This window comes from Passer montanus, unplaced genomic scaffold (genome assembly GCF_014805655.1).
Source record: "Passer montanus isolate IOZ18808 unplaced genomic scaffold, ASM1480565v1 scaffold301, whole genome shotgun sequence".
Taxonomy (NCBI): Eukaryota; Metazoa; Chordata; class Aves; order Passeriformes; family Passeridae; genus Passer; species Passer montanus.
Genome location: NW_024367720.1, coordinates 11150 through 38326, shown reverse-complemented (window position 1 = coordinate 38326; position 27177 = coordinate 11150). Strand labels below are relative to the sequence as shown.

Genomic DNA, 27177 nt, shown 5'->3' with positions numbered 1-27177 from the left:
TTGGGGGGGGGGGGGGGCTCGGGGGGTCCCAAAAGAGGGGGAGGGGATCAGTAATAGGTTTCCTTCTCCACCCAGCCTGCAAAAAAGGGGAGGGGGCGTCAGGGGGACCCCAAATCCAAAATCCCCAAATTCCCAAACCCCCAAATCCCCAAAATCCCAAATCCAAAATCCCCAAATCCCCAAACCCCAAATCCTCGAACCCCAAACCCCCAAATCCCAAAATCCCCAAATTCCCAAACCCCCTAAATTGGGGTGCGGGGGGGGCTCGGGGGGTCCCAAAAGAGGGGGAGGGGATCAGTAATAGGTTTCCTTCTCCACCCAGCCTGCAAAAAAGGGGAGGGGGCGTCAGGGGGACCCCAAATCCAAAATCCCCAAATTCCCAAACCCCCAAATCCCCAAAATCCCAAATCCAAAATCCCCAAATCCCCAAACCCCAAATCCTCGAACCCCAAACCCCCAAATCCCAAAATCCCCAAATTCCCAAACCCCCTAAATCCCGTGTTCCCCCCAAATCCTCGGAGATTTGGGGTTTTTTTGGGGTGCCCCCCCATTTTTATGGCGTTTTCCCCTTGGGTTTTGGGTTCTGTCCCCTTTTTTGGGTGGTTCCCATTTTTTGGGGTTCCCATTTTTTGGGGTTCCCATTTTTAGAGTTCCCATTTTTTGGGGTTCCCATTTTTTGGAGTTCCCATTTTTTTGGGGTTCCCATTTTTAGGGTTCCCATTTTTTAGGCTTTCAATTTATTTGACTTTCCATTTCCCCCCATTTTTTTGTCCCTCATTTTCTCACCCCCAATTTTTTTGGGTTTTCCCCCATTTCATTCCCATTTCCCCCCCATTTTATTTCCATTTCCCCCATTTTATTTCCATTTCCCCCCATTTTATTTCCATTTTTTCCCCATTTTATTTCCATTTTTCCCATTTTTTTTAAACTTCCCCCCATTTTCCCCCCCCCATTTCCCCCTCCCTCCATTTTTGATGGTTCCCCCCCGTTTTTTTGGGGTCCCCCCGAGGTTTTTGGGGTCTCACCTCCGGGGTAGCGCCTCAGGATCAGTTTCCTCACCTCGTCGTAGGCGAAGATCAGCAGGGAATATTGGGGTGCGGGGGGGGCTCGGGGGGTCCCAAAAGAGGGGGAGGGGATCAGTAATAGGTTTCCTTCTCCACCCAGCCTGCAAAAAAGGGGAGGGGGCGTCAGGGGGACCCCAAATCCAAAATCCCCAAATTCCCAAACCCCCAAATCCCCAAAATCCCAAATCCAAAATCCCCAAATCCCCAAACCCCAAATCCTCGAACCCCAAACCCCCAAATCCCAAAATCCCCAAATTCCCAAACCCCCTAAATCCCGTGTTCCCCCCAAATCCTCGGAGATTTGGGGTTTTTTTGGGGTGCCCCCCCGTTTTTATGGCGTTTTCCCCTTGGGTTTTGGGTTCTGTCCCCTTTTTTGGGTGGTTCCCATTTTTTGGGGTTCCCATTTTTTGGGGTTCCCATTTTTAGAGTTCCCATTTTTTGGGGTTCCCATTTTTTGGAGTTCCCATTTTTTTGGGGTTCCCATTTTTAGGGTTCCCATTTTTTAGGCTTTCAATTTATTTGACTTTCCATTTCCCCCCATTTTTTTGTCCCTCATTTTCTCACCCCCAATTTTTTTGGGTTTTCCCCTATTTCATTCCCATTTTTCCCCCACTTATTTCCATTTCCCCCCCACTTTATTTCCATTTCCCCCCATTTTATTTCCATTTCCCCCCATTTTATTTCCATTTTTTCCCCATTTTATTTCCATTTTTCCCATTTTTTTTAAACTTCCCCCCATTTTCCCCCCCACATTTCCCCCTCCCTCCATTTTTGATGGTTCCCCCCCATTTTTTTGGGGTCCCCCCGAGGTTTTTGGGGTCTCACCTCCGGGGTAGCGCCTCAGGATCAGCTTCCTCACCTCGTCGTAGGCGAAGATCAGCAGGGAATAGGGGAAGGCACAGAACCACCAGGTGACCCTGGGCAAAAAACCCCAAAATTTGGGCACCCCAAATCCCGGGGGGGGCCCCATTTTTGCCTCCCCCCAATTTTTCAACTCCCTTTTATTTTTTCATTCCCATTTTCTGAGATTCCGCCCCCAATATTTTCATTTTTCCCTCATTTTTTTGGTTGTTTGGGGGATTTTTTTGGAGGGGAATTGGGGATTTTGGGGGATTTTTTTTTGGGGGGTTGAGTGATTTTGGGATTTTTTGGAGGGGGTTTGTAGGGGAACTGGTATTTTGGGGGGATTTGGGGTTTTTTTTTGCGGGGGTGTTGAGTGGTTTTGGGATTTTTTGGAGAGGGTTTCAAGAGGAATTGGGAATTTTTGGGGATTTTTGGGTTTGTTTTGGGATTTTTTTAGATGGGGTTTTGAGGGGAATTGGGGATTTTGGGGGTGGTGAGATTTGGGATTTTTTGGGGGGTTTTGGAGAGGTTTTTGGATTTTTTGGATGGGGTTTCGAGGGCAGTTGGGAATTCTTGGGGGATTTGGGATTTTTTTGGAGGGGTTTGCAATGGTTTTGGGATTTTTGGGGGGATTTGGAACAGGGATGGGGGTTTGGAATGGGTTTTGGGGGTTTTGTAGGGGAATTGGGGATTTTTTTTTGGGATTTGGGATTTTTTAGAGCTTTGGAGAGGTTTTGGGGGATTTTTTTGGAGGGGGTTTGGAAGGGAATTGGAGATTTTTGTGGGATTTGGGATTTTTTGGGGGTATCTGGAAGAGGGATGGGGTTTTGGAATGTATTTGTGGGGTTTTATAGGGGAATTGGGGAATTTGGGGGAATTTGGGATTTTTTAGAGCTTTGGAGATGTTTTGGGGGATTTTTTTGGAGGGGAATTGGGGATTTTTGGGGTCGGGATTTGGGGTGTCCCTCACTTGAGGGGGTACATGCGCAGAGCCACCCCCATGCCCGGGCAGTAGGACAGGAACGCCGCCAGCGCCGTCTCCTCCAGCAGCCCGAAAATCAGGATCTTGTTCCTAAAAAATTGGGGGGATTTGGGGTTTTTTGGGGGATTTTTTAGGGTTGGAGAGGTTTGGGGATGTTTTTGGGGGGGTTGGAAGGGGCATCAGGGATTTGGAGTGGGTTTGTGGGAGGGGGATTTGGGATTTTGAGAGAATTTTGGGTTTTTTGGGGGATGGGAAAGGTTTTAGGGGTTTGGGGTGGTTTTGGGCAAGATTTTGGGGTGATTTGGTTTCTGGATTTTTTGGATGGTGTTTCGAGGGCAGTTGGGAATTCTTGGGGGATTTGGGATTTTTTGGAGGGGTTTGCAGTGGTTTTGGGATTTTTGGGGGGATTTGGAAGAGGGATGGGGGTTTGGAATGGGTTTTGGGGGTTTTGTAGGGGAATTGGGGATTTTTTTGGGATTTGGGATTTTTTAGAGCTTTGGAGCGGTTTTGGGGGGTTTTTTGGAGGGGGTTTGGAAGGGAATTGGAGATTTTTGTGGGATTTGGGATTTTTTGGGGGTATCTGGAAGAGGGATGGGGGTTTGGAATGTATTTGTGGGGTTTTATAGGGGAATTGGGGACTTTTGGGGGATTTGGGAGGGATGGGGGTTTGGAATGTATTTGTGGGGTTTTATAGGGGAATTGGGGACTTTTGGGGGATTTGGGATTTTTTAGAGCTTTGGAGAGGTTTTGGGGGATTTTTTTGGAGGGGGTTTGGAAGGGAATTGGAGATTTTTGTGGGATTTGGGATTTTTTGAGGGTATCTGGAAGAGGGATGGGGTTTTGGAATGTATTTGTGGGGTTTTGAAGGGGAATTGGGGACTTTTTTGGGATTTGGGATTTTTTAGAGCTTTGGAGAGGTTTTGGGGGATTTTTTTGGCGGGGGTTTGGAAGGGAATTGGAGATTTTTGGGGTCGGGATTTGGGGTGTCCCTCACTTGAGGGGGTACATGCGCAGAGCCACCCCCATGCCCGGGCAGTAGGACAGGAACGCCGCCAGCGCCGTCTCCTCCAGCAGCCCGAAAATCAGGATCTTGTTCCTAAAAAATTGGGGGGATTTAGGGTTTTTAGGGGATTTGGGGTTTTTTTTTTAGGGTTGGAGAGAGACAGGAACGCCGCCAGCGCCGTCTCCTCCAGCAGCCCGAAAATCAGGATCTTGTTCCTAAAAAATTGGGGGGATTTGGGGTTTTTTGGGGGATTTTTTAGGGTTGGAGAGGTTTGGGGATGTTTTTGGGGGGGTTGGAAGGGGCATCAGGGATTTGGAGTGGGTTTGTGGGAGGGGGATTTGGGATTTTGGGAGAATTTTGGGTTTTTTGGGGGATGGGAAAGGTTTTAGGGGTTTGGGGTGGTTTTGGGCAAGATTTTGGGGTGATTTGGGGTGGTTTTTGGGGTGTTTTGTTGCACTTCACGCCCTGCTGGAAGAGGGAGTTGAGGTGGATTTTGGGCTGGTTTTGGGTGGGATTTTGGGGTGGTTTTGGGTGGGATTTTGGGGTGATTTTGGGATGATTTCAGGATGATTTCAGGTGTGTTTTGTGTAGGATTTTGGGGTGGTTTTGGGTGGAATTTTGGGGTGATTTTGGGATGATTTCAGGTGTGTTTTGGGTAGGATTTTGGGGTGGTTTTGGGTGGGATTTTGGGGTGATTTTGGGATGATTTCAGGTGTGTTTTGGGTAGGATTTTGGGGTGTTTTGGTCCCCAGTTCATGCCTTGTTGGAAGACAGATTTGGGTGAATTTTGGGGAAATTTGGGCTGGTTTAAAGTGGGATTTTGGGCTGGTTTTGGGTGGGATTTTGGGGTGATTTTGGACTGTTTTTTGGGGTGGTTTTGGGGTATTTTTGGGGTGCTTTGTTGCACTTCATGCCCTGCTGGAAGATGGAGTTGTGGTGGATTTTAGGGGAATTTTGGGGTGGTTTAGGGTGGGATTTTGGGGTATTTTTGGGGTGATTTTGGGGTGATTTGGGGGTGTTTTTGGGGTGGTTTGGGGGTATTTTTGGGGTGGTTTTGGGGTGCTTTGTCGCACTTCATGCCCTGCTGGAAGACGGAGCTGGGTGGATTTTGGGTGGGATTTTGGGGTTGTTTGGGGTGTTTTTGGGATATTTTTGGGGTGATTTTGGCGTATTTGGAGGTGTTTTTGGGGTGCTCTGTCGCACTTCATGCCCTGCTGGAAGACGGAGCTGGGTGGATTTTGGGTGGGATTTTGGGGTTGCTGGGGTGTTTTTGGGGTGTTTTTGGGGTGCTCTGTCGCACTTCATGCCCTGCTGGAAGACGGAGTTGCGGCGCGTCTTGCAGATGATGAGATCCGCCCACTGCACCACGACGATGCTGGCGAAGAACGCCGTGTGGCACGTGAACTCCACCACCTTGCGCTGCTCGTACGTCTGGGGACGGGAACGGGGGAACGGGGACCGGGAGGAAACCGGAGTGAGCAACGGGGGAAACCGGGGACAAAACTGGGAGTGAATAATGGGGGAAACTGGGAGGAAACCAGAGTGAGCAACGGGAAATGGAGAGAACAGTGGGAGAAACCGGGAGGGAACAACGGGGAAACTGGGAGGAAACTGGGAGTGAGCAATGGGGAAACTGGGAGGAAACTGGGAGTGAGCAATGGGGAAACCGGGAGGAAACTGGGAGTGAAAAACGGGGAAATGGAGTGAACAATGGGAGAAACTGGGAGGGAACAACGCGGAAACCGGGAGGAAACTGGGATGAACAATGGGGGAATCCGGGGGGGAAACTGGAGTGAAAAACGGGGAAATGGAGTGAACAGTGGGAGAAACCGGGAGGGAACAACGCGGAAACCGGGAGGAAACTGGGAGTGAGCAATGGGGAAACTGGGAGGAAACTGGGAGTGAGCAATGGGGAAACCGGGAGGAAACTGGGAGTGAAAAACGGGGAAATGGAGTGAACAGTGGGAGAAACTGGGAGTGAGCAACGGGGGAAACTGGGAGGAAACTGGGAGTGAACAATGAGGGAAACTGGGAGTGAACAACAGGAAATGGAGTGAACAGTGGGAGAAACCAGGAGAGAACAATGGGGAAACCGGGAGGAAACCGGAGTGAGCAATGGGAAATGGAGTGAACAGTGGGAGAAACTGGGAGTGAGCAACGGGGGAAACCGGGAGGAAACCGGGAGTGAACAATGGAAAATGAACAATGGGAGAAACTGGGAGGAAACCGGAGTGAGCAATGGGAAATGGAGTGAACAGTGGGAGAAACCGGGAGTGAACAACGGGGAAACCAGAGTGAACAGGGGAAACTGGGAACCAGAGTGAACAACGGGGGAAACCAGGAATCGGAGTGAAAAATGGGGGAAACCAGGGAAGAAACCGGGGGTAAACAACGGGGGAAACCAAGGAATGGAGTAAATAATGGGGAAACCAGAGTAAACAATGGGGGAAACTGGGGAGGAAACTGGGAGTGAGCAATGGGGGAAAGAAATGAGGGAAGAAACCGGGAACCAGAGTGGACAACGGGGGAACCAGGATTGAATGGGAGAAACGGGGCGGAAACGAGGCAGAAACGAGTGTGGAAATTGGGCAGAAATGGGTGTGGAAATGGGATGGAAGTTGGTGTGTAACTGGTGTGTAACTGGTGTGTAATTGGTGTGGAACTGGTGTGGAGCTGGCGTGGAACTGGTGTGGAACCAGTGTGTAGGGTCAGTGTGGGGTCCCTCACCCACTCCTGTCCGTAGGAATCCTCCAGGTCGTTCTTGGAGCGGTCGTCCCAGGCCAGGCGGATCCCGAGCAGCGTCCCCGGCAGGAACCCGTTCTCCGCCAGGATCACGAAGTAGGTGAAGAACCCGCCCAGAGCCTGGATCATCCCTGCGGGGTCAGGATTGGGATTGGGATTGGGATCGGGATCGGGATTGGGATCGGGATTGGGATAAAAAACATGGGATTGGATCACGAAGTAGGTGAAGAACCCGCCCAGAGCCTGGATCATCCCTGCGGGGTCAGGATTGGGATTGGGATTGGGATCGGGATCGGGATTGGGATCGGGATTGGGATAAAAAACATGGGATTGGATCACGAAGTAGGTGAAGAACCCGCCCAGAGCCTGGATCATCCCTGCGGGGTCAGGATTGGGATTGGGATTGGGATCGGGATCGGGATTGGGATCGGGATTGGGATAAAAAACATGGGATTGGATCACGAAGTAGGTGAAGAACCCGCCCAGAGCCTGGATCATCCCTGCGGGGTCAGGATTGGGATTGGGATTGGGATCGGGATCGGGATTGGGATCGGGATTGGGATAAAAAACATGGGATTGGATCACGAAGTAGGTGAAGAACCCGCCCAGAGCCTGGATCATCCCTGAGGGATTGGGATCGGGATCAGAGCCATGGGATTTGGGGTCATCTTGGACCCTTCACTGACCGATCTGGCCGTAGGCCATGCTGATGGCCCTGAGTGACCCCTGAGTGACCCCGGAGTGACCCTGGGTGACCCTGGGTGACCCCTGAGTGACCCCGAGTGACCACTGACCGATCTGGCCGTAGGCCATGCTGATGAGCCGCTCGTTGACCAGCTTGTCGCTGCGCGGGTTCCGCGGTTGCCGTTTCATGATGTCGCTCTCGGCCGCCTCGTAGGCCAGGGAGATGGCGGGGACCTGAGGGGACAGCGGTGTCACCTGGTGTCACCCAATGTCACCTGTGTCGTCCAAAGCCACCCGGGGTCACACGTCATGGGATGGTGACTGTGCCCAGGGACAGGAGGGTTTGGGGTCTCTGGATGGATTTGGGGTGCCCTGGGAGGATTTGGGATGTTCAGCGCCGGCGAGTCGTTCACGCCGTCACCCGTCACCGCCACGATGGCGCCCTGGGGACGTCGGGGACGTTGGGGACACTGGGGGCACTGGGGGCTTTGGGGACACTGGGGACATTGAGAACTCTGGAGACACTGGCGTCATTGGGAATATTGGGACATTGGGGGTATTGGGGACATTGGTGGCTTTGGACACACTGGGGACAGTGGGGATGTTGGGGACATTGGAGATGCTGGGGCCATTGGGGGTGTTGGGGATGTTTGGGACATTGGGAATATTGGGGACATTTGGGACATTGGGGACTTTGGGGATATTGGGGACATTTGGGACATTGGAGGTATGTGGGACATTGGGGGTGTTGGGGCCATTGGAGATATGGGGAACATTTGGGATGTTGGGGACACTGGGGACATTGGGGACACTGGGGGCTTTGGGGTCAGCGGGGGCTTTGGGGTCGTTGGTAACATTGGGAACATTGAGGATTTTGGGGACTTTGGGAACACTGGGGACACTGGAGGTACTGGGGACACTGGGAGCTTTGGGGACATTGGTGACATTGAGCGCTTTGGGGACACTGGGGCATTGGAGGTATTGGGGACACTTGAGGACATTTGGGACATTGGGGATATGGGGAATATTGGGGACATTGGGGACATTGTTGGGGATATCTGGGGACATTGGGGACACTTGAGGACATTGGGGACATTGGGAATATGGGCACCATTGGGGATATTGGGGACGTTGGTGGCTTTGGGGATATCTGGGGACATTGGGGACACTTGAGGACATTGGGGACAATGGGAATATGGGGAGCACTGGGGATAGTGGGGGAATTGGTGGCTTTGGGGACACCTGGGGACATTGGGGACACTTGAGGACATTGGGGACATTGGGAATATGGGCACCATTGGGATATTGGGGACATTGGTGGCTTTGGGGACACCTGGGGACATTGGGGACACTNCAATTGTCCCCAATGTCCGAATACCTGAAATGTCCCCAATGTCCCCGATGCCCCAAATATCTCAAATGCCCCCAATGCTCTCAATATCCCCAATGTCCCCAATATCCCAAATTTCCCCAAAGTCCCCAATGTCCCCAATGTCCCCAGTGTCCCCAATGTCCCCAATATCCCCAATGTCCCCAATGTCCCCAATGTCCCCAAGGTCCCCAAAGTCCCCAGTGTCCCAAATATCCCCAGTGCTCCCAATATCCTCAATGTCCCCAATGTCCCCAATGCTCCCAATGTCCCCAATGTCCTCAATGTCCCCAACACACCCAATGCCCCCAGTGCCCCAACGTCCCCAATATCCCCAAATTCCCCAATGACTCCGCTGCCCCCAATCCCCCCAATGCCCCCCATGTCCCCGATGTCCCCAAACCCCGGTGGCCGTCCCCGACCTTCCTCGACGCCGGTGACGATGGAGGCGAAGTTGTCGTCCAGCAGGATCATGTCGGCCGCCTGCTTGGACACGTCGGAGCCCGCGATGCCCATGGCGATCCCGATGTCCGCCTTCTTCAGCGCCGGCGAGTCGTTCACGCCGTCACCCGTCACCGCCACGATGGCGCCCTGGGGACGTCGGGGACGTTGGGGACACTGGGGGCACTGGGGGCTTTGGGGACACTGGGGACATTGAGAACTCTGGAGACACTGGCGTCATTGGGAATATTGGGACATTGGGGGTATTGGGGACATTGGTGGCTTTGGACACACTGGGGACAGTGGGGATGTTGGGGACATTGGAGATGCTGGGGCCATTGGGGGTGTTGGGGATGTTTGGGACATTGGGAATATTGGGGACATTTGGGACATTGGGGACTTTGGGGATATTGGGGACATTTGGGACATTGGAGGTATGTGGGACATTGGGGGTGTTGGGGCCATTGGAGATATGGGGAACATTTGGGATGTTGGGGACACTGGGGACATTGGGGACACTGGGGGCTTTGGGGTCAGCGGGGGCTTTGGGGTCGTTGGTAACATTGGGAACATTGAGGATTTTGGGGACTTTGGGAACACTGGGGACACTGGAGGTACTGGGGACACTGGGAGCTTTGGGGACATTGGTGACATTGAGCGCTTTGGGGACACTGGGGCATTGGAGGTATTGGGGACACTTGAGGACATTTGGGACATTGGGGATATGGGGAATATTGGGGACATTGGGGACATTGGTGGCTTTGGGGACACTGGGGACATTGGGGACACTTGAGGACATTGGGGACATTGGGAATATGGGCACCATTGGGGATATTGGGGACGTTGGTGGCTTTGGGGATATCTGGGGACATTGGGGACACTTGAGGACATTGGGGACAATGGGAATATGGGGAGCACTGGGGATAGTGGGGGAATTGGTGGCTTTGGGGACACCTGGGGACATTGGGGACACTTGAGGACATTGGGGACATTGGGAATATGGGCACCATTGGGATATTGGGGACATTGGTGGCTTTGGGGACACCTGGGGACATTGGGGACACTGGGGACATTGGGCTGAGGGTGCACCACGCACGCCTTGGCCTCCCTGGGGGGTCAGCACCCCAAAATTCCTGGGAAAACCCCCAAGACCCCAAAATTCCTGGGAAAACCACCCAGGACCCCAAAGTTCCTGGGATCACCCCAAAATCTCCTCCCCAGCTGCTCCGAGCTCGTGTCCTTCAGGTCCGAGCCGTGCACCACGCACGCCTTGGCCTCCCTGGGGGGTCAGCACCCCAAAATTCCTGGGAAAACCCCCAAGACCCCAAAATTCCTGGGAAAACCACCCAGGACCCCAAAGTTCCTGGGATCACCCCAAAATCTCCTCCCCAGCTGCTCCGAGCTCGTGTCCTTCAGGTCCGAGCCGTGCACCACGCACGCCTTGGCCTCCCTGGGGGGTCAGCACCCCAAAATTCCTGGGAAAACCCCCAAGACCCCAAAATTCCTGGGAAAACCACCCAGGACCCCAAAGTTCCTGGGATCACCCCAAAATCTCCTCCCCAGCTGCTCCGAGCTCATGTCCTTCAGGTCCGAGCCGTGCACCACGCACGCCTTGGCCTCCCTGGGGGGTCAGCACCCCAAAATTCCTGGGAAAATGCCCTGGGATCCCAAAATTCCTGGGAAAACCACCCAGGACCCCAAAGTTCCTGAGATCACCCCAAAATCTCCTCCCCAGCTGCTCCCAGCTCGTGTCCTTCAGGTCTGAGCCGTGCACCACGCACGCCTTGGCCTCCCTGGGCGGGTCACGGGGGTCTCAGCACCCCAAAATTCCTGGGAAAAACCCCCAGGACCCCAAAATTCCTGGGAAACTCCCTGGAACCCCATCCCAAAACTGCCCCCTTCAACTGCCTCCTCAGCTGCTCCCAGGTCGTGTCCTTCAGGTGTGACCATGCAAGAAACATGTCTTGGCTTCCCTGGTGGGGTTCACGGAGAGGTCAGCACCCCAAAATCAGCACCCCAAAATCAGCACCCCAAAAGTCCTGGGAAAAGCCCCACAGGACCCCAAAATGGCCTGAACTTCCCCCACCTGGCTCACTTGGGGTTCTCCAGTCTCACCTGAGCTTCACCTGTGGTTTTCCAGCTCACCTGGGGTTCCCCTGGGGCTCCCTTAAGGGCTCACCTGGGTTGGCTTCCCTGGTGGGGCTCACGGGGAGGTCAGCACCCCAAAATCAGCACCCCAAAATCAGCACCCCAAAATCAGCACCCCAAAAGTCCTGGGAAAAGCCCCACAGGACCCCAAAATGGCCTGAACTTCCCCCACCTGGCTCACTTGGGGTTCTCCAGTCTCACCTGAGCTCCACCTGTGGTTTTCCAGCTCACCTGGGGTTCCTCTGGCTCACCTGGGGCTCACCTGAGCCACACCTGGGGCTCACCTGGGCCTTACCTGCCTCACCCAGGGTTCCTCAGGCTCACCTGGGGTTCTTCTGGCTCACCTGGGGCTCACCTGGGGTTCCCCTGGCTCACCTGGATCTCACCCAGGCCTCACCTGTCTCACCTGGGGTTCACCTGGAGCTCACCTGGGCCTCACCTGTCTCACCTGGGGCTCACCTGGGGTTCCTCAGGCTCACCTGGGGCTCACATGGGCCTCACCTGGAGCTCACCTGGGGCTCACCTGGGGTTCCTCAGGCTCACCTGGGGCTCACATGGGCCTCACCTGGAGCTCACCTGGGGCTCACCTGGGGTTCCCCTGGCTCACCTGGATCTCACCCAGGCCTCACCTGTCTCACCTGGGGCTCACCTGGGGTTCCTCGGACTCACCTGGAGCTCACCCCTGTCCAGGTGACAGAACCCTGGAGACCACCAGGTCCCCTCAGGACCCTCTCCCCGAGCCCCCCCAGCTCCAGGTAGGCGTTCTGGAAGGTTCCTCCATGTTCCTATCCAAGTTCTTCTCCCCCAAATCTCCTCAGGATCCCCTTCCAGTAATGCCAGGGTGCCCCAAATCCCCTCAGGATCCCTCTCAGACCCCCTCAGGACCCTCCCAGCCCCCCGGGCGTACCCAGGACCCTCTCCCCGAGCCCCCCCAGCTCCAGGTAGGCGTTCTGGAAGGCCTCGCGCATCTCCTGGTCCAGGGGCTGCTCCTGGCCCTGCAGGAGGATGCGGGAGCAGCGGTCCAGGATGCGCTCGGGGGCTCCCTTCATCACCAGCAGGTAGCCCTGGGGGTCCTCCTCGCGCTCGTGGATGGACAGCTGGACACGGGACGGACAGGGGACAGCGGGGGGACATGGCAAGGTCAGCGTGGGGTCACCCACAGGCAGCCCGGGGTCACCAGAGCCACCCCGGCGTCACCAGAGCCAGCCCGGGGTCACCCAGACCTACCCCGGGGTCACCCGGAGCCACCCTGGGGTCACCAGAGCCACCCCATACCCCCATGCCCCCAGATCCCCCCGTGTCACCCATTGGCCATCCCCGTATCATCCATTGACCAGCCTGGTGTCACCAGCGCTGCCCACGTGGGAGAGCGCTTGTTGAAGGTGGCACCTGGGGACACGGGTCGGTGTCACCAGTGCCACCCATCGACCATCCCAGTGTCACCCATTGACCATCCCAGTGCCACCCATTGACCAGCCTGGTGTCACCCATTGATCATCCCAATGCCACCCATTGACCACACTGGTGTCACCAGCGCTGCCCACATGGGAGAGCACTTGTCAAAGGTGGCACCTGGGGACACGGGCCGATGTCAGCAGTGCCACCCCTTGGTGTCACCCATTGATCACCCTCGTGTCACCCATTGACCATCCCAGTGTCACCCATTGACCATCCCAGTGTCACCAGTGCCGCCCACATGGGAGAGCGCTTGTCAAAGGTGGCACATGGGGACACGGGCCAGTGTCAGCAGTGCCACCCGTTGGTGTCACCCACTGATCACCCTTGTGTCATCCATTGACCACTGTGGTGTCACCAGTGCCACCCATTGATCATGCTGGTGTCACCCATTGATCATCCCAATATTATCCATTGACCACCTTGGTGTCACCAGGGCCACCCACATGGGAGAGCGCTTGTCAAAGGTGGCACCTGGGGACACAGGCCAGTGTCACCAGTGCCACCCCTTGACCAGCCTGGTGTCACCCACTGACCACCACAGTGTCACCCATTGACCAGCCTGGTGTCACCCATTGACCAGCCTGGTGTCACTCACTGACCACCCTGGTGTCACCAGTGCCACCCATGTGGGAGAACTCTTGTTGAAGGTGGCACCTGGGGACATGGGGCATGGCCACTGTCACCAGTGTCACCCATTGACCACCCTGGTTCCAGCGGATGGGGGTTTTGGAGGATCGGGGTTTTGGGGCATTGGGGTCCCAGGGCACTGGGGTCCCAGGGCATGGGGGTCCCAGGGCACTGGGGTCCCAGGGCATGGGGGTCCCAGGGCACTGGGGGTTTCGGGGTGCCCCCGCTCACCCGACTGGTCCTCAGTGGTGTCGGCCTCGTGGATCTGGTTGTCGAACCACATGTGGGCCACGGTCATGCGGTTCTGGGTCAGCGTGCCCGTCTTGTCCGAGCAGATGGTGGAGGTGGAGCCCAGCGTCTCCACGGCCTCCAGGTTCTTCACCAGGCAGTTCTTGCGGGCCATGCGCTTGGCAGTGAGGGTCAGGCACACCTGGGGGCACCCCGGGGTGTCACGGGGGTGGGACCCCCGGTATGGGGTGTACAGACCCCCCCGACCCCAAAAGTGGCACCAGAACCCCCGCAGTGTTTCCTCAACACCCAAACCCCGTTGTGGTCACCTGGTCATGGGGGTCAGGCACACCTGGGGGGCACCCTGGGGTGTCACAGGGGTGGGACCCCCATATGGGGTCTGTGGACCCCCCCCAGCACCCCAAAATAATGCCAGTGCCCCCTCCCACCGTGACGGTGGCCAGCAGCCCCTGGGCACGTTGGCCACCATGATGTGCATGAGGAGGATGATGGTGGAGCCCCTCAGCAGTGCTCCCCAGTGCCTTCCCGTCTTTTAGCACTTGAGCAGCGCCGACTCCGAGGCGTCCCCGGCCGTGTCCCGCTGCGGGGACACCGCTGTCACCGCTGCCGCCGCGGGCCGGGGGCCGCGCCCCGCCCCGGGGCCCCGGGCACCCCCCCACCTTGGAGATGGAGACGTTCTCCTGGCCCGGCTTGAACACGGCGCGGTTGCAGAGCCCCGCGATGCGCGCCAGCGCCGCCCACGTGGGAGAGCGCTTGTCGAAGGTGGCACCTGGGGACACGGGCCGGTGTCACCAGTGCCACCCATTGACCAGCCTGGTGTCACCCATTGATCACCCTCGTGTCACCCATTGGCCATCCCCGTATCATCCATTGACCAGCCTGGTGTCACCAGCGCTGCCCACGTGGGAGAGCGCTTGTTGAAGGTGGCACCTGGGGACACGGGTCGGTGTCACCAGTGCCACCCATCGACCATCCCAGTGTCACCCATTGACCATCCCAGTGCCACCCATTGACCAGCCTGGTGTCACCCATTGACCACACTGGTGTCACCCATTGACCACCCTCGTGTCACCAGTGCCACCCATGTGGGAGAACTCTTGTTGAAGGTGGCACCTGGGGACATGGGGCATGGCCACTGTCACCAGTGTCACCCATTGACCACCCTGGTTCCAGCGGATGGGGGTTTTGGAGGATCGGGGTTTTGGGGCATTGGGGTCCCAGGGCACTGGGGTCCCAGGGCATGGGGGTCCCAGGGCACTGGGGTCCCAGGGCATGGGGGTCCCAGGGCATGGGGGTCCCAGGGCACTGGGGGTTTCGGGGTGCCCCCGCTCACCCGACTGGTCCTCAGTGGTGTCGGCCTCGTGGATCTGGTTGTCGAACCACATGTGCGCCACGGTCATGCGGTTCTGCGTCAGCGTGCCCGTCTTGTCCGAGCAGATGGTGGAGGTGGAGCCCAGCGTCTCCACCGCCTCCAGGTTCTTCACCAGGCAGTTCTTGCGGGCCATGCGCTTGGCAGTGAGGGTCAGGCACACCTGGGGGCACCCCGGGGTGTCACGGGGGTGGGACCCCCGGTATGGGGTGTACAGACCCCCCCGACCCCAAAAGTGGCACCAGAACCCCCGCAGTGTTTCCTCAACACCCAAACCCCGTTGTGGTCACCTGGTCATGGGTGTCAGGCACACCTGGGGGGCACCCTGGGGTGTCACAGGGGTGGGACCCCCATATGGGGTCTGTGGACCCCCCCCAGCACCCCAAAATAATGCCAGTGCCCCCTCCCACCGTGACGGTGGCCAGCAGCCCCTGGGCACGTTGGCCACCATGATGTGCATGAGGAGGATGATGGTGGAGCCCCTCAGCAGTGCTCCCCAGTGCCTTCCCAGTGCTCCCAGTGCTCCCAGTGTCCTCCCAGTTCTCCCAGTGCCCCCTCCCACCGTGACGGTGGCCAGCAGCCCCTTGGGCACGTTGGCCGCGATGATGCCGATGAGGAAGATGATGGCATCGAGCCCCTCCCAGTCCATCCCAGTATCTTACACCCAGTCCATCCCAGTCCATCCCAGTATCCCTTTACACCCCAATATCTCGGTCCCAGTCCATCCCAGTCCATCCCAGTCACTCCCAGTATCCCTGTGTGGCACCGGGGTGACAAAGGGTCCAGGGGGATGGCACTGGGGGAACTGGGATGGGCACTGGGATGGGCACTGGGATGGGGAACTGGGAGCACTGGTGGCACTGTGGTCCCCCCTGAAGATGACAATGCCATGCGTGGTCCCTGCGGTGGCACCGAGGTCACAAAGAGCCCAGGGGGATGGCAGGGTCTGGGGGATGGCACTGGGGGCACTGGATGGGGAACTGGGGGCACTGGGGGCACTGGGAGAGGGGCACTGGGAGCATTGGGATGGGGCAATGGGGGAACTGGGGGAACTGGTGGCACTGGCCCCCCTGTCCCTGTGTCCCCTGTGCCCCTGGTGTTCCCCATGTCCCCGTGTCGCCTGGTGTCCCCCCAATGTCCCCATGTCCCCTGTGCCCCTGTGTCCCCTGGTGCCCCCTGTGCCCCCTGTGCTCCTGGTGTCCCCCCATGTCCCCCCTGCCCCTGGTGTCTCCAGTGTCCCCATGTCCCCATGTCCCTGTGTCCCCAGTGTCCCCCCCTGTCCCCCCTGCCCCCCGCCTGGATGCCGTAGGCCAGGAAGCAGAGGATGGCGCCGATCCAGAGCAGGATGGAGAAGCCCCCGAAGAGCTGGCGGCAGAACTTCACCCACTCGGGCGTGGTGGGCGGCGGCGTCAGCGCGTTGGGGCCGTCCTGCACCAGGATCTCGGCAGCGCGGGCGTTCGTCAGGCCCTGCGCGGGCACGGGACACGGGACGGGTGACACCGGGACACGGGGACATGGGGACACGGGGACACGGGGACACCGGAACGAGATGGGGACACGGGGACATGGGGACACGGGGACATGGGGACACGGAGACACGGGGACACCACAGGGACATGGGGACACGGGGACATGGGGACACGGGGACATGGGGACACGGAGACACGGGGACACCACAGGGACACGGTGACATGGGGACACGGAGACATGGGGACATGGGGACATGGGGACACCACAGTGACATTGGGGACACAGGGACACGGGGACACCAGGGACACCAGGATATGGGGACACCGTGACATGGGGACACAGGGACACAGGGACACCACAGGGACATGGGGACACGGGGACATGGGGACACGGGGACATGGGGACACGGAGACACGGGGACACCACAGGGACACGGTGACATGGGGACACGGAGACATGGGGACATGGGGACATGGGGACACCACAGTGACATTGGGGACACAGGGACACGGGGACACCAGGGACACCAGGATATGGGGACACCGTGACATGGGGACACAGGGACACAGGGACACCACAGGGACATGGGGACACGGGGACATGGGGACATGGGGACACAGGGACACGGGGACATGGGGACATGGGGACACCGGGGGGACATAGGGACACTGGGACATGGGGACACAGGGACACGGGGACATGAGGACACCAGGGGGACATGAGGACACCAGGGGGACATGGGGACAGGGGGACATGGGGACACGGGGACATGGGGACACGGGGACACCACAGGGACATGAGGACACAGGGACACAGGGACACGGGGACATGGGGACACCACAGTGACATTGGGGACACGGGGACACCAGGATATGGGGACACGGGGACATGGGGACACTGGGGGGCACAGTGACATTGGGGACACAGAGACACGGGGACATGGAGACATGGGGACATGAGGACACCAGGGGGACATAGGGACACTGGGGACACAGGGACACCGGGGGGAACGGTGACACTGGGGGGACACAGTGACACCAGGGACACCCTGGGAGGGACACAGGGACATGGGGATACAAGGACACGGGGACATGAGGACTTGGGGACATTGGGATTGAGGGATGTGAGGGTACAGGGACACAGGGACACAGGGACACAGGGACACAGGGACACAGGGACACGGGGACACGGGGACACAAGGACATCTCACCCGGGACAGGTCCACCTGGTACTTCCTGCCCAGCTCATCCAGGGACAGTTTGTGGTCATCCTGAGGGACAAATGCCACCCCTGTCACCGCGTCCCCAGCCAGGGTGGGGGCAGCTGTCCCCGTGTCACCTCTGGCCGGGGTGGCATGGCCAGCTGTCCCCTGAGTCCCACATCGCCCACGTCACCCGTGTGTCACCTCAGCTGGGTGACACGGGACAGCTGTCCCCATGACCCCAGGCACCCCAGCAGGGTGGCATGGCCCCGTGTCCCCGTGTCACCCACGTCCCTCTGGATGGGATGACACAGCCAGCTGTCCCTGGAGTCCCATGTCACCCCTGTCCCCATGTCCCCATGGTGCCAGTGTCACCCATGTCACCCATGTCACCCATGCCCCCTATGCCTCCCATGTCTCCCTGCACCTGTTGCTGTCCCCCATGTCCCTGTCCCTGTCCCCATCCCCTCACTGTCCCCTGTCCCCTCGCTGTCCCATGTCCCCCTGTCCCTATCGCTGTCCCTGTTGCTGTCCCTTCACTGTCCCTGTCCTTGTCCCCTGGCTGTCCCGGTATCCCCATGTCCCTGTCCCTGTTCTTGTGTCCCCTGGCTGTCCCCGTGTCCCTGTCCCCATGTCCCTGTCCCTGTCCCCGTGTCCCCTCATTGTCCCTGTGTCCCTGTCCCTGTCCCCTGGCTGTCCCCATGTCCCTGTCCCCTCATTTTCCCCATCTCCCTGTCCCTGTCTCCATGTCCCCATGTCCCTGTCCCCTCATTGTCCCCGTGTCCTCGGGGGTCACTGTGGTCATTGAGGGGTCATTGTGGTCATGGAGGGGTCATTGTGGTCCATGTGGTCATTGAGGGGTCAGTGTGGCCATTGAGGGGTCATTGTGGTCAGTGTGGTCATTGAGGGGTCACTGTGGTCAGTGTGGTCATTGTGGTCAGTGTGGTCAGTGTGGTCATTGAGGGGTCAGTGTGGTCACCAGAGGGTCACTGTGGTCACCAGGGGGTCACTGTGGCCATTGAGGGGTCACTGTGGTCACCAGGGGGTCACTGTGGCCATTGAGAGGTCACTGTGGTCACCAGGGGGTCACTGTGGCCATTGAGGGGTCACTGTGGTCACCAGGGGGTCACTGTGGTCACCAGGGGGTCACTGTGGCCATTGAGGGGTCACTGTGGTCATTGAGGGGTCACTGTGGTCACCAGGGGGTCACTGTGGTCTTTGAGGGGTCATTGTGGTCACAGGGAGGGTCATTGTGGTCACAAGAGTGGCATTGGGGTCATGGAGGGGTCATTGTGGTCATCAGGGTGGCGGTGTGGTCATTGTGGTCATTGAGGGGTCACTGTGGCCATTGAGGGGTCACTGTGGTCACCAGGGTGGCATTTTGGCCATAGAGGGGTCACTGTGGTCACTGGAGGGTCATTGTGGCCATTGAGGGGTCACTGTGGTCACCAGGGTGGCACTGGGGTCATGGGGTGGTCACTGTTCCCACAGGGGTGCCACCACAGTCAAGGGGGTGTCACTGCCACCATGGGGGTGTCACTGCAGCCGGGGGGGTGTCACTGTCCCCACAGGGGTTTCCCTGTCCCTGCAGGGGTGTCGCTGTCACCAAGGGGGTGTCACCGCAGTCAAGGGGGTGTCACCGTCACCGTGGGCGTGTCACTGTCGCCCCGCCCGGGCCGGCCCCCCCCGCCCCCCCCCCGCCCCCCGCCCCAACCCCCGGCCCCGGGGGGGGCGCTGGGAACGCAGGTGTGCGCGGGGGTGGGGGCGCGACCCTTCCCGACCCCCCCAAATCCAGGGGGACCCCCCACATCCGGACCCCCCGCGGGTCAGGTTTAGGGGGGGGGCGATCATTGTTGGGAGGGGGGGGCGCTGCCCCGGGGCTGCGGCGGCTCCCTGCCCCCCCCCCCCCCGGGGTTTTTGGGGTGTTGTTGGGTTTTTGGGGGTCCCCCAGCCCGGTGCGTGCCCGGTGCTGCCGGCCCGGCCCCGCCTGGCACCGGGAGGTGCCCGGGAATGCGGCCGGGGGCTAAAATTAGCCCGGGACAGCCGGGGGTTGGGGGGACAGCGAGGGGGGGACTGGGGGGCTGTGCGGGGGTCCGGCTGTGCCCGGGGTGTGACTGTGCCCAGGGATCCAGCTGTGCCCGGGATCCGTGCCCCCCCCCCCTTTCCCGGCTTTATCTCCATGGCAACGGCCAAGGGCAGCTCAAGAACGGGGGAGGGGGGGTTGGGGCACCGGTGACACCCGTGAGGGACACCAGGGACACCAGTGGCACCAGTGACACCAGTGAGGGACACCAGTGGCACCCGTGAGGGACACCAGGGACACCAGTGAGGGACACCAGGGACACCAGTGACACCAGTGAGGGACACCAGGGACACCAGTGACACCCGTGAGGGACACCAGTAACACCCGTGAGGGACACCACTGACACCAGTGACACCCGTGAGGGACACCAGTGAGGGACACCAGTGGCCCCAGTCCGCACCAGTTATCAGCTCCCCCAGCCCGCGGCTCCGCTCCCTGCCCCAGCCACGCCCTCCAGGGCCTCCCAGTATCCTCCCAGTATCCTCCCAGTATCTCCCCAGTACAGAGCCCGGCGCTCCCCGTCCAGCCCCACACCCTTGGTGCAGACCAGTCCCCCCAGTCCGGACCAGTAACCCCAGTCCAGACCAGTCCCCAGAGTCCGGACCAGTAACCCCAGTCCGGACCAGTCCCCCCGGTCCGGACCAGTCCCCCCAGTCCGGACCAGTCCCCCCAGTCCGGACCAGTCCCCCCAGTCTGGACCAGTGACCCAGTCCGGACCAGTCCCCCCAGTCCGGACCTGCCCCCGCCCAGTTCCTCCCAGTCTGCCCCAGTTTGTCCCAGTACTGCCCATGTCCCCAGCACCTCCCAGTCCATCCCAGTGCTCCCAGTCCATCCCAGTCTGTCCCAACGCCCCCCAGTTCCCCCCGTGCGGTTCTTCCCAGTGCTCCCAGTCCATCCCAGTCCCCCCCGTGCTCCCAGAGCCTCCCAGTCCATCCCAGTCCTCCCAGAGCCTGTGTGTTCCAGTTCCCCCGGTCCACAAAGTGCTCCCAGTTTGTCCCAGTCCTCCCAGTCCCCTCAACCCATCCCAGTCATCAGTTCCCCCGCTCCTGCCGCCTTGTCCCCCCCGTGTGTCCCCTCCGCGTCCCTCCGTTGTCCCCCCCGTCCCCCCCACCACCCTGGGGGTCCCCATGTCCTTGGAGACACCCCAGCCCCCACCCTGGGGGTCCCCATGTCCTTGGAGACACCCCAGCCCCCACCCTGGGGGTCCCCATGTCCTTGGAGAGACCCCAGCCCCCACCCTGGGGGTCCCCATGTCCTTGAGGGGGTGGCACTGCCACCGTCCTGCCAGCCCTGCAGGATTTGGGGTCAGGGCGCTGTGCCCACCCCGATTTCACCCCAAATTCCTCAGCGGGGCCTCTGGATCGCCCCTCCCCCGAGGCACCCCAAACGCAGGGACACCCCAACCCCACCGCCCGCACCCCAAAACCGCCGCCACCACCAGAGCTGGGGGGATATTTAATAAATGATTCGTGTTTTGGGGCCACCACCGCGGCTCGGGGCTGGCCGAGCTCCCGTTGCTCTCATGGGGGATTTTGGGGTCCCCTTTGCCCCACAAACCCAGGGACACCCCAAAACCCACAGCACCACCATAACTGGGGGGATTTTCAGTATTTACACCCGGATTTTGGTGACATCACTGTAACTCAGAGCTGGCCAAGGTCCCTTTACTCTCCTGAGAGGTTTTGGGGTGCCCTTTGCCCCCACAAACCCGTGGGCACGCCAAACCCATCACTCACACCCCAAACCCACCACTATCATCATAATGGGGGGGGATTTTCAGTATTTACACCTGGATTTTGGTGGCACCACCTCAACTCGGGGCTGGCCGAGGTCCCTTTGCTCTCCTGAGAGATTTTGGGGTCCCCTTTGCCCCCACAAACCCAGGGACACCCCAAACCCACCACCACCACCATAACGGGGGGGATTTTCAGTATTTACACCCGGATTTTGGTGGCACCACCTCAGCTCGGGGCTGGCCAAGGTCCCTTTACTCTCCTGAGAGATTTTGGGGTCCCCTTTGCCCCCACAAACCCAGGGACACCCCAAAACCCACAGCACCACCATAACAGGGGGGATTTTCAGTATTTACACCCGGATTTTGGTGACATCACTGTAACTCAGAGCTGGCCAAGGTCCCTTTACTCTCCTGAGAGGTTTTGGGGTGCCCTTTGCCCCCACAAACCCGTGGGCACGCCAAACCCATCACTCACACCCCAAACCCACCACTATCATCATAATGGGGGGGGATTTTCAGTATTTACACCTGGATTTTGGTGGCACCACCTCAACTCGGGGCTGGCCGAGGTCCCTTTGCTCTCCTGAGAGATTTTGGGGTCCCCTTTGCCCCCACAAACCCAGGGACACCCCAAACCCACCACCACCACCATAACGGGGGGGATTTTCAGTATTTACACCCGGATTTTGGTGGCACCACCTCAGCTTGGGGCTGGCCAAGGTCCCTTTACTCTCCTGAGAGATTTTGGGGTCCCCCTTTGTCTCCACAAACCCAGGGACACCCAAAAAACCCAGGGACACCCCAAACCCACCACCACCACCATAACGGGGGGGATTTTCAGTATTTACACCCGGATTTTGGCGGCATCACCGCGACTCGGGGCTGGCCTGTCCTTGAGGGGGTGGCACTGCCAGCGTCCTGCCAGCCCTTCAGGATTTGGGGTCAGGTCGCTGTGCCCACCCCGATTTCACCCCAAATTCCCCAGCGGGGCCTCTGGATCGCCCCTCCCCCGAGGCACCCCAAACGCAGGGACACCCCAACCCCACCGCCCGCACCCCAAAACCGCCGCCACCACCAGAGCTGGGGGGATATTTAATAAATGATTCGTGTTTTGGGGCCACCACCGCGGCTCGGGGCTGGCCGAGCTCCCGTTGCTCTCATGGGGGATTTTGGGGTACCCTTTGCCCCACAAACCCAGGGACACCCCAAAACCCACACCACCACCATAATGGGGGGGATTTTCAGTATTTACACCCAGATTTTGGTGGCACCACCTCAGCTCGGGGCTGGCCAAGGTCCCGTTGCTCTCCTGAGAGATTTTGGGGTCCCCTTTGCCCCCACAAACCCAGGGACACCCCAAACCCACCACCACCACCATAACAGGGGGGATTTTCAGTATTTACACCCAGATTTTGGTGGCACCACCTCAGCTCGGGGCTGGCCAAGGTCCCTTTACTCTCCTGAGAGATTTTGGGGTCCCCCTTTGTCTCCACAAACCCAGGGACACCCAAAAAACCCAGGGACACCCCAAACCCACCACCACCACCATAACGGGGGGGATTTTCAGTATTTACACCCGGATTTTGGCGGCATCACCGCGACTCGGGGCTGGCCGAGCTCCCGTTGCTCTCATGGGGGATTTTGGGGTCACCTTTTTCCCCACGAACCCGTGGGCACCCCAAACCCATCACTCACACCCCAAACCCACAGCACCACCATAACAGGGGGGATTTTCAGTATTTACACCCGGATTTTGGTGGCACCACCTCAGCTCGGGGCTGGCCAAGGTCCCTTTACTCTCCTGAGAGATTTTGGGGTCCCCTTTGCCCCCACAAACCCAGGGACACCCCAAAACCCACAGCACCACCATAACAGGGGGGATTTTCAGTATTTACACCCGGATTTTGGTGACATCACTGTAACTCAGAGCTGGCCAAGGTCCCGTTGCTCTCCTGAGAGATTTTGGGGTCCCCTTTGCCCCCACAAACCCAGGGACACCCCAAACCCGTCACTCACACCCCAAACCCACCACCACCACCATAATGGGGGGGATTTTTGCTATTTACACCCGGATTTTGGCGGCATCACCGCGACTCGGGGCTGGCCAGGGTCCCGTTGCTCTCGCGGGGGGACATCTCGGGGTCCCCCTCGCCCCCCGCGGCCGCCGCCTCGTCCAGGCGGCTGGGGATGGACCAGTACAGGTGGGCATCGCGGCGGGCGGCGGCGGCTGCCAGCTGGCGGGCGCTGCAGGCCGGGGTGGGCACGGGCACCGTGTGGTGGAAGCCCCCGTAGTCCACCTCGTAGAAACCTTCCTCCAGGCTCAGCAGCGGCGTGAAGCGGTGACCCCAGAGCACCTCGTCCGCCAGGTACGAGCTGCGCGCCTGGCACGTCATCCCTGGGGGGCACGGGGGTCAGGGGGGCCCCCAAAATGGGAGGGGTGAGGGGCACCCCGATACCTGAGTCACTCTGGGCATGGGGACCACAATTCCTGAAGAATCCAGAACACAGGAAACCTCAGTTCTGGTAGGAGGGGTCTGTGAAACCCCCAGAATTTGGGGCACCCCGATACCTGAGTCACTCTGGGCATGGAGACCCCAATTCCTGAATCTCTCAGGGTATGGGGGACCCCAATACCTGATGGTTCCTGACCCCAGAGCACCTCGTCCGCCAGGTACGAGCTGCGCGCCTGGCACGTCATCCCTGGGGGGCACGGGGGTCAGGGGTGAGGGGCACCCCACTCTCTGAGTCATGGGGACCCCGATATCTGAGTCACTCTGGGCACGGGGACCCCAATTCCTGAACCTCTCAGGGTATGGGGGACCCTCATTCCTAAAGAATCCAGGACATGGGAAACCCCAATTCTGGTAGGAGGGGTCTGTGAAACCCCCAAAATTTGGGGCACCCCAATACCTGAGTCACTCTGGGCATGGGGACCCCAATATCTGAATCCAGGACACAGGAAACCCCAGTTCTGGTAGGAGGGGTCTGTGAAACCCCCAGGGCTTGGGGCACCTCAAGATCTGAAGCCCCAGAACATGGGACACCCCAAACCCACCTGGGGGGGTCTGTGCTGTGCCCTCATTTTGGGGAACCCCAAATCTGGTAGAGGGGGCTGTGAAGTCCCCAGCAGAGATGTCCCCATGGAGGTGAGGTGTCCCCATGGAGGTGTCCCCACAGACAGGATGGATCCCCATGGAGATGAGATGTCCCCACAGAGACCAAGTGTCCCCATGGACATGATGTGTCCCCATGGATGTTGTCTGTCCCCATGGAGGGGAAACCCCAGTTCTGGTAGGAGGGGTCTGTGAAACCCCCAGGGCTTGGGGCACCTCAAGATCTGAAGCCCCAGAACATGGGACACCCCAAACCCACCTGGGGGGGTCTGTGCTGTGCCCTCATTTTGGGGAACCCCAAATCTGGTAGAGGGGGCTGTGAAGTCCCTCATGGAGATGTCCCCATGGAGATGAGGTGTCCCCATGGAGGTGTCCCCACAGACAGGATGGATCCCCATGGAGATGAGATGTCCCCAAGAGGATGATGTGTCCTCATGGAGGTGTCCCCATGGATGTGTCCTCATGGAGGTGTCCCTATGGAAATGAGATGTCCTGATGAGATGTCCCCAAGAGGATGATGTGTCCTCATGGAGGTGTCCCCATGGATGTGTCCTCATGGAGATGTCCCTATGGAGATGAGATGTCCCCATGGACATGACGTCCACACGGAGATGAAGTGTCCCCATGGAGGTCATGGATCCACATGGAGGTGATGTCCCCACAGAGATGAGATGTCCCCAGGAAGACAATGTGTCCTCATGGAGATGATGTGTCCTCATGGAGGTGTCCCCACGGATGTGTCCCACAGAGATGATGCGTCCTCATGGACATGTCCCCATGGATGTGTCCTCATGGAGGTGTCCCCACAGTTGTGTCCCACAGAGATGATGTGTCCTCATGGACGTGTCCCCATCAAGATGAGATGTCCCCATGGAAATGATGTGTCCTCATGGAGGTGTCCCCACAGATGTGTCCCACAGACATGATGTGTCCCAAGAAGACAATACGTCCCCACAAAGACGATGTGTCCCACGGAGATGACATCCCCGTGGATATATCCACAAAAAGACACTGTGTCCCTGTGCCACCAAGGTGTCCCCATGCCACCAAGGTGTCCTTGTGCCACCAAGGTGTCCCCGTGCCACCAAGGTGTCCCCATGCCACCAAGGCGTCCCCACCCCCGTTTACCTGTGGCCTCCACCATGCCCTCGAGGATGACGACGATCTCGAAGTCGTCCCTCTCCAGCTGCCCCCGCGACACGTCCCAGAAGGGGCTGCGCTCGTCGATCTCGTGGCTGATGATGAGCGGCGACACCAGGAAGAGGCGGTCGTCGCCGGTCTCGAAGCCCACGCTCAGGTCGGTCTGGTCGAGCGGGATGAACTCGCCCTCCTGCGTCTGCTTGGACTGGATGAGCTTGGCGCGGATGGAGGCCTCCACGATGTGCGAGTCGCGCAGGTCGCCCACGCGGAACATCAGGCACAGGCGGTCGTCGCGCAGCGACACCACGGCGTGCGAGGAGAACACCAGGGTCTCGGCGCGCTTGTTGGGCTGCGAGATCTTGACGAACATGCAGCCCACCATGAAGGCGTTGACCATGGAGCCCAGGATGGCCTGCAGCAGCAGCAGCACGATGCCCTCGGGGCACGTGTCCGTGATGACGCGGTGGCCGTAGCCGATGGTGGTCTCGGTCTCGATGGAGAACAGGAAGGCGGACACGAAGCCGTTGAGGTTGTTGACGCACGGCGTCCAGGTGTGGTCGCCCAGGTGCTCCAGGTCGCCGCGGCTGTAGGCGATGACCCACCAGATGAGGCCGAAGAAGAGCCAGGTGAGGGCGTAGGCCAGGATGAAGATGAGGAGGCTGAAGCGCCACTTGAGGTCCACCAGGGTGGTGAAGATGTCGGTCAGGTAGCGGTAGGTCTCGCGCACGTTGCCGTGCTGCACGTTGCACTTGCCGTCCTTCTCCACGTAGCGCTGGCGCTTCCGGGCCGCCGCGGCCCCCCCGGCCCCCCACGGGGGGACTGGGATGGGACTGGGATGGGACTGGGAGGGGACTGGGGCAATGGAGCCCTCAGACTGGGGGGACTGGGATGGAGGAGTGGGAGGGTGGAGACCTCAAACTGGGAGGAACTGGGATGGGGGGATGGGGGGATTGCACACTCAAACTGGGGAGATTGGGTTGGTCATGATCCCTCCAAACTGGGGCGGACTGGGATGGGGGGAGTGGGGGGAAGGAACACCCAGACTGGGAGGACTGGGAGGGAGGAGTGGGAGGATGGAGACCTCGGACTGGGAGGACTGGGATAGGGGGAGTGGGGGATGGAGGTGCCAAACTGGGGGAAGTGGGAGGGAGGAATGAGGGGGTGGAGCCCTCAAACTGGGGGAACTGGGAAGGAATGGGAGGATGGAGGTGCCAAACTGGGGCGACTGGAAAGGACTGGGGCGATTGCCCCCTTCACACCCGCGTGTCCAACCCCCTCTGGGCCTTGCACACTCGCCGAGCTCCCCCCTTGCACACTCAGCCCGGGCTCACACACACGCGCGTGCACGCGCGGCCGGGTCACGCGCACCCCACCCCCCACCTTACACACGCGTGTGACCGGTTTGGGGGGGGCTGTGGGGGGTCCCTGCGGCACCACCCCCAACTCCCCCCACCCC

General features: G+C 59.3%; 2 protein-coding genes and 1 long non-coding RNA gene across 3 annotated transcripts; all 3 read right to left on the bottom strand.

The window, feature by feature from the left end:
* Positions 1-1089: 1089 nt before the first annotated feature.
* LOC120504822 (sodium/potassium-transporting ATPase subunit alpha-2-like) lies at positions 1090-15643 on the bottom strand. Its single transcript, XM_039714688.1, is given in 15 exon segments — positions 1090-1165; positions 1890-1981; positions 3884-3985; positions 5193-5323; positions 6620-6765; positions 7429-7573; positions 7690-7761; positions 9009-9305; positions 11946-11977; positions 12184-12471; positions 13593-13791; positions 14068-14190; positions 14270-14379; positions 14944-15142; positions 15542-15643. Coding segments are annotated over 15 exon segments (2052 nt in total). The 5' UTR covers positions 15629-15643; the 3' UTR covers positions 1090-1136.
* Positions 13367-14116, bottom strand: LOC120504819. Its single transcript, XR_005628125.1, has 3 exons — positions 14039-14116; positions 13593-13791; positions 13367-13388 (listed from the first exon to the last, which is right to left on the bottom strand). It is a non-coding gene; the product is annotated as an uncharacterized LOC120504819 (long non-coding RNA).
* Positions 15644-22603: 6960 nt separating the features above from the next.
* Positions 22604-26535, bottom strand: KCNJ9 (potassium inwardly rectifying channel subfamily J member 9; the record flags this gene model as incomplete). The annotated part of the gene is made up of 2 exons (XM_039714680.1): positions 22604-23863; positions 25710-26535. Coding segments are annotated over 2 exons (1137 nt in total), but the record flags the coding sequence as incomplete, so codon positions are not given.
* Between the last annotated feature and the right edge of the window lie 642 nt (positions 26536-27177).